This window comes from Pithys albifrons, chromosome 2 (assembly GCF_047495875.1).
Source record: "Pithys albifrons albifrons isolate INPA30051 chromosome 2, PitAlb_v1, whole genome shotgun sequence".
Lineage (NCBI taxonomy): Eukaryota > Metazoa > Chordata > Aves > Passeriformes > Thamnophilidae > Pithys > Pithys albifrons.
This window is the reverse complement of record NC_092459.1, coordinates 44,221,188-44,233,726: the sequence shown is the minus strand read 5'-3', so window position 1 is coordinate 44,233,726 and position 12,539 is coordinate 44,221,188. Positions and strand designations below refer to the sequence as shown.

Below are 12,539 nucleotides of genomic sequence, written 5' to 3'. Positions count from 1 at the left end.
ACCTATGCCTTTACAGACTTTCCACATGCTTCTCTTTACCAAAACTTTCCACCACCGCAATGCTTTCATAACATCTTTCTGTCCCTCCACCAAATTTGAAAAAGTGCAACCAAAGTGCAAGTGTCAAAGCAGAAAGTGGTGAGTAGGTATAGAATCACTATATGGACCTCAGTTCAGTGAGTGAGTGGATATGTACAGACTGTTCCTGGGAACTGAAGCAATGTGTTCTTCTCTTTCAGCTACATTCAGACCTTCAGCCATTTGTTAAAGAAGGTTCTAGTGACACCATGGCCTTTAGTTTGAATTCTGGTCCTGCAGTCCTTCATCAGGAATTCCTTGGAAGGGAGGCATGGATTAAACAGATTAGAGAGGTAAATTAAAACATTGTTTAGAATTTCTTGGGTTTGCCATTTGTTTATCTCTTCCTAACTATGCTTTCAATCTGCAAAAAAACTTGGAGGTTAATAACAAGGTTTACCTTTGCTCTCCAATGCTTAGGATCTCTCTCTACCATACTTTCAAGAGGTGGGGGGAAATCTAGGGACCAGAAGTTAAGCTCTGTCAGGCTTTTGTGTGTCAGTGTAACAAGCAGATTCATTTGTGTAGAGCATATGTCTGTTTCTCTGAAATACTTGTGTAGTCCCACATCTTAACTTAAAGCTACTTTCACTGGCAGCTTAAAGCAGAGAACTTCAACCAACACAGTGCTTGAAAGGTAGGCACATGTTCCTTTTGCCAGGTTGCCTCTGGAAGCAGTAATTTTAGATGAAGGGGGAAAGATCTGTGAGACATGGCTTTTTCACTGCAACAAAATATTTGTGAGATCTAGCTGTCTGGTAGCCTTATTCTTTGTTCTCTTATTCAGCTGTTGTTTCCTCTAACTCTTGGATGAGGAAGGCAGTAAGATAGCTACATGGTAGCTGTCTTGTACCACAGCAGGATTCAGGTCCATGAATAGTTTCATGGGTGTTTCTGAAACACAAATAGGTAACTATAGAAGACAGTAAGAAGGGAAAGCGGGGGGGAGGGGAGGGGGGGGGCACCAAAATGGCCAAAATTAAGCATTCTGTTGAGTTCCTGCATCAGTTGGACATGTTTTGTCTGTCTAAACAACAGTAATGACTGCCATTTGGAACTCCTGCTTGTAGTTACAGATTTTTTGTTAAAAAGGCTGCTGCCTTCAATAAGGAGCTGGATCTGTGCAAGCATATTCATTCAGGATGTGTTTGTTGAATGTCTCTGTTCCATGCTGGTTTAAAAGGAGAACTCTCAGGTACAGGGCATGGAGTCTGGGCTTTGTTTCATTCTACATTTATGATGGCCAGGTTGCAGCTTGCTTTCACATACTGAAAGCAAGGGGCATATTCTCTTCAGCAATGAAATTTTTGGGAAGTATATGCAGAATCTATAGGCACACAGTGGTATGGAGCTGGGAGATATTAAAGTGAAGCAAACCTATTGTCATTTTGAAATTAAGGGCTGGTAGTTCATAATGTGTGATGAGGAATTTTGGAATTCTACAGTCACAACAAAAGGCTTGTATGCTAATAAAATGTAAATGGATTTGGATTGCTGCAGTTGGAGAATAATGGTATTTCCACTGCACAGTGTATAAAAGCTTTGAAACAGTTTCCCATCTGCAGAATCTAGAGGAGGTTGCAGGACTCTAGGTTACTAAATTTTCATACCAAAAATGGGCATTATAGAAACAATGAGGCAGTTCTTTGTGAAGGGAGTGGGGGTGCAAAGTGACAGGCACTATGCAGAAGTATTTGCTATCTACTGCTTCTTCATACATTTATTTTATACATATGAATATACATACTTTCTACCTGATACTGTACTGCTACTACTACTACTACTACTACTACTGCTGACTGCTCACTGCAACGTGAAACATCTTGCCCATGAGCCTTTCTTGACTTGTGTTGGTTTAGAAAAGGAAATTATCTTTCATTGACTACAACCTCTTTGAGGTATCATCCATAGTCACATTCACTATGTCAGCAACAAGGTTGGTGAAGGGACTGGAGCATAGGTCCTATGGGGCGAGGCTGAGGGAGCTGGAGTTGTTTAGCTTGAAGAAGAGGAGGCTCAGAGGTGACCTCATCACTGTCTATAACCACCTGAAGGGAAGTTCTAGCCAGGTGGAGTTGGTCTCTTCTCCCAGGCACTCAGCAATAGGAGAGAGTAATCAGGCATTGGAATGAGCTGCCCAGAGAGGTGGTGGATTCCCCATCCCTGGAGGTTTTTAAACTGAGATTGGCCGTGGCACTGAGTACCATGAACTAGTAAATGGACTGGAGTTGGACCAAGGATTGGACTTGATGATCTCGGAGGTCTTTTCCAATCCAATCAGTTCTATGATTCTGTGATTCTATGTGATGTTCAGTGTTGGCCAAGTACCCAAACCAAAGACTTTCTCATATTGTCAGTGAATATAACAGTACGCTCATAAGCCACACTCTTGTGCAATGTCATTTGTATGGTTTCAATAGGTAAAGCATGTGAAGTCCTGTCAGAAGCTTAACCAGTTGAACAAGTCTGATGTAAGAGTTAAAAAAGATCTGTGTGTCTGAGATGCGGGTCAGAATAAGGCAAAGAGCCAAACTACTGTGAGGATACAAAAAAAAGAAAAAAAAGCAAAGGTGGAGTTGTAGTAAAGAAGGCTTAGGAGTCAGATTGGGTAAGGCTGCTGCTTGAAGAAGCACAACTGCCATTGACTTGAATGCTTGACAGGAACAGACCACCAGAAAATATTCTTGCTGTTGGTAATGAGTGTAAGTGCAGGAGGAGGCACTCTGAGCACACCTCTTCTGGTATTGCTGAGACTGAAAATCATCTTCCTCAAACATGTTTTCAGATTCTCTGCTGCAGTGTGAATCTGCATGCAGGCAATCACTTGCTAAGGAACGAGCTTTTGGTGTGTATTGATATACAATATAACTACTAGATATTTTTTGAAGAAGCTGAAAGATCCAGCTGGGTGAATAAAAGTTGGCAAATCAAAGTGATGGGAATACACAAATAAGGAAGCAGTTATTGGCAGTGTTATTTTGCTACTCCCAAATGCTATCAGGCTGTTTTCTTAATATGCGTTCCAGAAAAGCTTCTTCTTGAGAAGATTAAAGAGAGAAGGAAAGAGGTTTCGTGAATCAGTCCCCTTTTCCTTCAGAGGAATCAGCTCTTTTATCTACTGCTTTTCTGCATTTTCAGTTTGCTTAGTCTCCTGTTGGTTCTTTTCTCTATTCTAATTTTCCTCCCTTACAAAATTTAATTTATTTTTCAAATCTGTGCCATCCTGGCAACATCTTTTTAAAGCTGTGCTTGCCACATAGTGCGGGCCTCAGCTCTTCTCCGTATGCCAACTGGTCTGCTCCTTTTGGCTGATCTCTCAAGTCCCCACAGAGGACATGCAGAGGTAGTGGTCCTAATCTACATCTTTTCAGGCGGCACATTCCAGAAGAACTGAAGTTTGTGGAAGCTAGAGCAAAAGAAGCAGTTGATTTTTTTTCCTCAGTGTACCTGAAAAAAGAAGAGCTGTGGTTGGATAAAGTGATAATGGCACAGCTGGATCTGACCTCAGGGAAGGGCTTTCAGTCTGGTTAAGCAGGAATGCTCTGGTTCTGCCAGAGCACTGCCACTGAGTGAGAAAGACATCTCTTCTCCATGATCCTGTGACAAAATTGAGGAAGTTGGATTTCTGTAACTATTCATCAGGATCTAAGTGTTCTGAGTTGGAAGGGTCCCACAAGGATCATTGAGTCCAGCTTTTAAGTGAATGACCTGTACAAGGATCAGACCCACAGCATTAGGTGTTATTAGCAACATGCTCTAACCAGCTGAGCTATCTCAGGGTATACTATGTACTTGTCTGCATCTGGGCAAGAAGAAATTTAAAATTTATTCATACTTCTTTCTGAATGTGTTAGGAGTTGCAGGTTTTATGTGTATGTCTCTTATTTAAAGAGTGATGCTGATGCTTAAATACAATTCCAAACCAAAAGCTCCTCTAACACAATTGTAAGAGCACTGACAGTGTCCAACATCCCCCTTTTGAGAGCTCTAAACTCTTACCTAGTGCAAAACACTATAGATATACAGAGAGTTCTCTTTTAAGAAAGTAAGTCCTGTTATTGCTGATATGAAGTATAGTTTATTTCAGGATCTTAGGGAGAGATTAATTAATGTAAACAAGATTTCTTAAAACCAAAACATTTTGGATTCAACAAATGTTTAACTACAAGTCATAATAAAAAAAAGCCTAAAAATTGCATTGAGTGTCTGCAGCTCTCATCTGAAAAAGAACCATGTTATATAAGCTTGTAACACATTTGGTTGTGTTTCAGGATTTTCTGTGTGAGATTCCTGAAGAATGTCAGTTATATTTAAAGTAGTAGCTCCTTTAAATGCATTCTTTATTCTTGCAAGTCTAGTTTGCAGTAGGTAATGTCTTATATAAAATCTCTTTCTTTTTAAGGCACAAGGAAAAGGAAACATAATGGACTACAAGAAGGTGGGTAAATGTCATTATATCTCATTTTTTATGTTTTCTAAAATATTTTTAAGGGTATTCTTGACAGCTGAGAGAAGCTTCCTTATTAAAGTTAGATTATAATTTCTGTGTGCGTATATGAAGGGAGAGAGAACAGGTCTTGCAATTTCTTGATTTTAAAAAGCCAGTCATAGACAGCTGTACTGTAACTATCAAATGTAGATATTTAATAATAGTATTTTAATAATGTATTTAATATTAATAATTTAATAATGTAGATATTGAATAATCATTTTTGCTGTTATTTCTTCCGTTTACTTCCCCAAACTCAGTTTTGAAACCAGGCCTTTGATGGCTTTTGCTGTCTTTTTTTTCCTAGAGTCATTTGCACATTAAATCCTACCTGTGATCTTTTTATATTGGTAGAGTATGCTGCTAATTTTTTTTTAATCTCGCCCTTGTTCCATGCCATCTATTAAAAACTATACATACACATTTTATAAAAATGTGCGTTTCTTCCAGGCCTCATTTCAACTCCCAGCAGAGTCACCGCTGTATTTGCTACTGCTTTATAATAAAGGCAGACCTAACTAAGTAGCTTAACTACCGGAGGTAGCTGGGACACCTTACAGCTCTTAGAATGCTGCAGGACATTCCTGAGAAGGTTCCCCTGGTTAAATATTGGAGCACAACATGCTTGTGGTGGGGACAGATGATGACATTGTGCCCCCAATTGAGCGCATGAGCCTGACTTGTTCTGATCATGAAGGCCCAGTCAGTTCAGCATCAGTGGGAAATAATATTATATAAATTACTGAGTCACATGCATGATTGAGAATTGCTTCTCGGACTGGGGCCTGAAGAGTGTCACAGCTCTGACTGATTGCTGCTTGTATGGATGGCTAACACACAAGTACAGGTCAGATTATTTAAATTATTCTGTATTTTTAAAAATTGTGATTTGCGTTATTAAAAAAACCTCTGTCCTTCCTCTTAGAATTTAAAAAGGTAATCATCTCTTGCAGAAGTACAACCATGCGTTTAGTAATGATAGTGAAAAATTCATGATTTTTGTTGTGAGCTCAAACAATAATCAGCTTTGGTTTCTGTAGAGTCAGTTTCAATAATGTCACATCGTTCTTTTCTTTGTTTCTTGGTTGAATATTAAAGTGGTCATTAGTTATATTTATGTTAAATGAACTCAGTAACCTGTAGGTCACCCCAGCAGAGTAACTCGGCCAGTACTTAGAGGACGTGTGCAGTACAAATGACTATTTCTTTTTTTGCTCTGTGTTGTGTTGTCTTTTCTCCTTCATCACCAGAATCAGTGTTTTGCACATTGCTCAGTCTTTTCTTCCCAGCATCACAGTCCTCTCTCATATTTCTGTTCTGTTGCTAAAATTATTGTAACATTCCTAATCAAATCTGGGGGCTTGTTTCTCATTGAGTCTCCAAAATACCTCCTCTTTATTTTGTAAAAGCAAAAGTCACCAAAATTAGTCATAGAACTTTTGAAAATGTCTGTTATGTCTGTTCTCTTAATTTTTATTATGAATTTCAGTGCCCCTTAATTGAGATGCAAATGTCGTTTCTTTAGTTAAACTCATAAATACATGTATAGAAAGTTATTACCTGTATAGCTTCTTAAGAAAGTTTTACCTTACCAACTGTGCTTTCTCTTAAAATAATGGAGATAATTAAGAAATTGAGATCCACCCATTTAATGTGCCTCCTTAAAAGGCACAAGTCTTATTTCAATTTTGAGAAATTAAGATGATGAAGAATTTTGAATTGTTCTTTTGATACATGTTATATTAAAATATTATTTCTGATTTTTTTCACTGACAGAAAAATCTGCATTGTACTAGCAAGTTATTGAGGTCTCTGGCTCAAATACAGAAGTGAAATACTTCCTATTAATTTCATTAGGTCTGAGATTGTCATGTCAATAAGTTCACTATGTTCTGCAAAATGTTTTAGTACTTTTTTCCTCCCAGTTTTGTTCAATCTTTTTATCAGAAAGATTTTGCTATCACAAAAGGATTAAGATCTATGTTTCTGAATATGTTTTTTCACATTAGTATCTGAATGCTTCACTGTGGTTTTTTCCCATAGTATCTCACCACATCCAGGCAAATTATTGATCCATCATTGTGGTGTTTGAAAGACTCTTACAGAGATGAAAAAGTAATTTCAGCTGGTTTAGTGTTGTTTCTCAGATAAAAAGAAGAGCAAAATACCAATGTATGGCAAGGATAAAATTCGTGTATGTCATTAAAAGAAACAACTTTACTGTCACCCTCATTTGTATGTGGCAAAAAGCTCAGACTTTTTGAAGTCAAAAAGCTTTTACCCATTTTACATCTACTTTGCATGCAAGATAAGCTGTGTAATTCTGAAACAAATGGAGATTCTCAATTTAATTCTTACCATTTGGTAATATTGATTAAAAACTTGGCTAAAGTCAAGGCTTTAATGGTGCCAGACATTATACAGACTTATTAAATGAGTGTAACAAAGGCAGAACTAGTAGCAGAAATGAGAAAGCCAGGAATAAATCCTGCTTTCTGGCCAAAGCTCTACAAAAATTACAAGATAACACTAAATAAAGCAATAAATCCTGTGTTTTTGCAGCCAATGAGTATGCTGTGCAAGGATTTGTTATTTTTCTAAAAGATAAATTAAGGGAAAGAGGACGTTGCAAAACTTTTTTTTTTACTGTAGCCCTGTCTGTTTGTTCTGTCTGCCATAGAGGCCTCTCATTCAAACTGGCATGGGAATATGATGTAGTGTGGTATAGTATGCTGTGACATACTTTGTTGATTTGTATTTGAAATATTGTGCATGACATCAACACAGGGACCAGTTTGTACAGTGCTGAATGCACATGAGTCAAGAAGGGGTAAATCCAGCCACTCACACTGCATGGCAACTAAGTCTTGACTTCCCTTTTGCCAGGAAAGAGGAGAAAAATGGGAAAAGTCACATTTGGAAAGAGGGAGGTTTCTCAGTGGTAGCCGACTGTCATGCAGCTAATAAATAGCATGAACACAGCTGTGTTAGCAAGAGGTGCGTGGCTGCCCTTCCCCACCTCACTGCTGACCCCCAGTGTGAGTGCACTCGTCCTGCTGCTGTGCTGGATGCAGGTCCTGCAGCAACATGGGATAAATGACTGCAGTCCCACGGTTTAGTTTAAATGCCAGAGAATCACCATGAAATATGTCATGGGACTGTAGGTTATCAACTAATCACTCTCTTTCTCCTGAAATGCATCAAAGAATTAAAAATAGAGGGTTGCTGTTAGTAGATTCTTATGAGCTGTGTTGGTTTTCCATGAAGATTGTGTTACTTGTTTTGGAGCAACCACTGCCAGATGTTGTTTTAGATCTTCTTGTTACATACAATAAAAGTGATTTAATACAGTGTCAGTGATTTAATAAAGATGGGGGGTTTTAGATGTATTAGTACAAAAGCAGCCAAACCATTCAGATAAAGCAATTTTCTTATTTTTTTTAATTAATCTGAAGGTGTACATCCAGTACAAACAATCAGTTGCACCTTGGTAATCCATGGGTGTTTTCCCACTTACTTGAGATGACAGTCCAGCACAACTTTTGTTTCATTGAAACAAACACCAATCACATTTTTAAACATAAATATCAAGGTGATTGCTTGTGTGTGTTAAGATGACATTATGAGTCACTATTTGCATTAATTGGATTTAAGGAAGTTATGCTTTTTGGTAAAAAGTCATCACAAAGTACCATTGTTTAGATTTAAAAGGTAGTAGGTCTTGTTAAGTTCATTATGAAAGATGTTGAAAGGTGTATGGAGGAGGAGTTTGTGTCTCTTCTAAAATAACAAAAAAAACCTTTACAATCAATCAGTGTCTCAGGATGACTCATAATTTTTTGGCAAAGTATATTAAATGAAATGTATAGCAGCAGTGTTCCCTGTAAGCAGGCTGTCTTTCCTCTGCTTTTGGGGATGGCCCTCTCCAGATTTAGTCTCATCCTATTTATAGTGTGGGGTTTAGTTTGAAGTAAAAATAAATTTTTCTATTTGTCAGACGAGTAAGGAAAATAAATCCTACTCTGCTTAGAGAGGTTTCTGCAGAGTGTTTGGACCCTTTGAAGATGCATTTTTTTACCTTTTGTACAGAAAAATTTTCTAAATCCAATATTTTCTAAAATATTGGATAAATACTGCCCCAGTTTTAGCTGCATGTAGCCAACAAAGATTTTTAAAAAATTTAAAATCTTGTCATGTTACAAAGTGATGTAAATAAATTATTGTCCAGCCCATTTTGAGAAGATAGAGCACAAGCCTATGTCCAGCCATAAAAGCTCCAAGAGTGGATGCTGAAACATTCCAAAGTACTTAGAAAAACAATGGGAAAAAAAATAAAAAATTGATCTACTTACATGTGAAACGTGTTGGTACCTTTTTGAGGTAACATTTCAGCAGTCTAAAACACCAGTGCCTATTGAGCATGCTGTTGCCACAAAAGGGAAAACAAATTTAGAAAAGCCAGTGCAAAACACTGCAGACACTTAGAGCATTATTTAGGAGCTCAGCCACAGATCAATTTAGATTTTGGGGTTTGGGGTTAATTTTTGTTTCAGCAAGTACTGTGCCCTGCAGAAAGGTAGAATGTTTTAGCTCACTTCAGTATCAGAGAGAATGCATCATTGATTGAAGATTTCAGTATATAATAAACTCAGCTGGTTTAGGATCATTCTTCGAAAAGAACACATCAAAAAATTCTGAACTTACATGTTGATATCTTGCCATCAAAATAATTAATCCTAAGTTTGACTATTCAAAAAACAAACAAAAAACCACCAGGAATTTCAATGTTCTCATGCTCCCATTGCACATAAAGTCAAAATACTCTCCACATCTCCAGGGAGTCTCCCCGCCCCCAATTAGTTGTTTCCTGCAGGTAGCACTGTCTACAAAGGATCTTCTTTCCTTTGGCTAGTGAGGCAGAAATGTCTTGGCAGAGAAAATTTGAAATTACTTATCTTTGTACTTGAACACCTGCTTAGTTTTTGATTCCTTTAATTCTTCAGTCTCGAAAACCCAGCAGTTCCCAACTTGCCCCTTTGACCTCTTGCTGCCCTCAGACCAGCTGTTCTGTCCAACAGCAATCCAGAGCAGTTGGTCTGAAAGGCAAAATACTTAACTTCTTGGTATGGATGAGAAATCCTCTCTTTGCCTCTTTGAAACAAATGGACTGGGAAACATAATGCTTTGAACTCTACTTTATTCACAGAACTGTACGATAATTTAAGTTGGAAGGGACCTCTAGGGTATGTCTGGTCCAGCCTCTTGTTCAAAGCAGAGGCCATATGGGTTTGCTTGGTTAAATTTTGAGTATCTGCAAGGACAGAGATTGCACAACTTGAACAACCTGTTCCAGTGCTGGGCCTCTGTCCTGGTAGAAAAGAATTTCCTTGGGTCTAACCAGCACTTCCTGTGCTGCAACTTGTGCCTGTTACCTCTCATCCCTTCCATGTGCACCTCTGACAAGAGCCCAGTTCTGGTTCCTGGCCCATGAGGTAGTTGGGACAGCAGTAACAGCCTTCTTATGGCTGAACTAGGCAGTATCCTTGCAGAGCATCTGCTGCTCCAGGTCCATGTCATTTGAGTAGCCTCCCACTACACTTCCTGCAGTGTGGCAGTGTCTCATTTAATGGGAAGTCGAAAATAAGGCACAGCACTCCAGACACAGTCCCAGCAGTCCCAAACAGGGGCAGTAATTGCTTGCTGAATACATGTGGGAGCACAGCCCAAGAAGTAGTTGATGATCTTTGCTTCAAGGACACACTGCTTCAAGAAAAGAAAAAAAAAGTATGTCAGTAACTAGCTATGAAGGAAAAGGAGTGTAGCTGAAACATCAGAAAAAGTAGCATGTGCTCCTCTCTTGGTGTGTTGGTCATTGATTTGAACCTAGTGGAGTGTGGTCAAGCCTGGTAAGAGGCAAAATCTTTGGGATGTTCATTTAGTACCATATGTGAAACTAGCAGTTGGTTTGAGATTCACCATCACCATCTAATTACTTTGTGTAGGGCTGTAGTGCCAATGGTCTGAACAAAAGCTTAGAAGTAAGAATGCAGCATTCCAGCACATCTAGCCATTCAGCTGGAGAAAAGTGTGGCTAAGCAATCTGTATTTTGACATGTATTCAGTTTTAATTACTGAATGTCATTCTGAAGAAGGTTGTGAGGATTAAATTGTTCCTACAAGTGGAAATATGCACAAAATTATGCCATATAAAAGTAGAGACTAAATGAGCAGATTCTTGTATTAAAAGAAATTAATGAAGCAGTTTATAAAGTAAAGAAATAAAAGCAGTTAATTTTGCTTTTCTGTGTATTTGCTGCAGAAATCAGCTGCTCTCATTCACATGAAGTTTAAAAATAATACCTCTATACTGGATACATTGATTTTTGTATTCTGTGTTCTTAGTTTATGAAGTTCATTACATAAAATTATTGAAGCTCAAAATTTGAGAGAGGGTCTGAAAGTGTAACTGAGCTACAATGGAGAGTACAATTGAAGTCTTAAATTAATGGGGTTTTGCATACAGCAGAGTTACTAAAGCCTTGTTTCCTATGGAGTTATTTTCTGTATTTCTTTAATTAACCATCCCACTACAAAAAGCCAAATTTGTATTTTTTTCCCCCTTTTACAACCCCAGCTGAGATGGAGGTAGCATGCAGTCTGGTTAGTTCAGACTGGTTTTCCTCTGTGTATCCTTATTTAAGGTGACCAGCTGCCTCTGCACATGAAATATAAAACAGCTAACTTTTTCAGAACTGTAAATTGTTCATTACATATGATGATCTTTAACTGAAAAGTTGAGGAAGGAGCTGCCATGTAAAGCAGGTGTTTTTCATTTTGACATTCCTCGAACTTGGCTTGGAAACATTCAATAGTGGATTAGTCTGATTTTTGTATAGTGATTCCTCTGCGTATAGTTTGACACGAGGTTTGCAATTGTATTGGCTTCAAAGCAGTACGTGTGTCTGAGGGCTTACACAAGACAAGCGTGTAAATGGATTGTGTCCTTGTGTCAGGATTCTCCCTCTTTCCAGATTGCGCTGTTTCAACTAAGTCATGGTGCATATATGCAATCAGTTATATATGCCTGAGCTAAGCTCCTCTGACCTTTGAGCAATTTGAAGACTTTCTAGGAGCTATTTTCTTTCCTGTTTACATCCCAATATGTACTTACATGAATATTAGAAGGCATGCTAATCCTTTTTAATAAGCTTTTGAAGCAGTTTGCTTTGAGATGTCTGGGTTTTACTATCTTGCAAAGTTGTACCTCAGTGAAAGGGGAAGAGACACCTTTTCATGATGTTGGTGCACCTCATCTCACCTATCCCCCACCTTTGCTGCAGAGCTGTGGATATGTGGCTGATTCCCATTCATTAGAAGACATGTCAAATTAGCTGTGCAATGCATTTATGCCTCAGGGCAAGTTCCTTTCCAGCATGCAGTGCAGGAACATTCTAACTGAAGTTGAGAATAAAATTTTTATGAACCGGGACTTGAACACTCAAATGCTGTAATATGCTTTCAGCTAATTTCATCTTTAAATACAGATAATGAATCCACTTCAGTTTGTATTCAGAAATGAAGTGTCGTTCATTCTGTATGAATACAAGTATGTATAGAAAGTGGGTGACTTACAATTTGATCATATCTTAGATTTATTTTTTTTATTTATACTAGATAGGTAAAGTCATACTAATGTATTTTTTAATTAAGCAATGAGCTGTGTATTGGTGGAAAACATGACTTATAAAACCTTGTATAGTTCGTTACTGTAGATACGTATGTCCAAGAAAAGTCCCTTTTTTTGAAAGCTGGTACAGTGGTGTAACACAGTTGTGAAAACCCGGTAGGGCAAGTTAAAGATCATGAAATTCTATAATGCTTTTGGAAATAATCAAATCCCAAAGATCCACCTGGCCTTGGTTCCCAGGCTCTGGCATGAAGCATCAGGCTAGAGTTGGTCTGGGAACACCTG

At 38.2% G+C, this 12,539-nt stretch overlaps 1 protein-coding gene across 3 annotated transcripts in view; it reads left to right on the top strand.

Annotated features, from left to right (window-relative positions):
- The window catches only part of PDSS2 (decaprenyl diphosphate synthase subunit 2), a 123,682-nt gene that overhangs the window by 109,110 nt on the left and 2,033 nt on the right, over positions 1–12,539 (top strand). For 2 of the 3 annotated variants that reach the window (XM_071548850.1, XM_071548851.1), the window contains exons 6-7: positions 240–371; positions 4,481–4,516. In XM_071548850.1, coding sequence (XP_071404951.1) covers positions 240–371; positions 4,481–4,516 — 168 coding nt within the window. Of the gene's footprint in view, positions 1–239; positions 372–4,480; positions 4,517–5,017; positions 9,655–12,539 lie in introns of those variants that run through there. The other variant, XM_071548852.1, reaches the window with a different exon arrangement.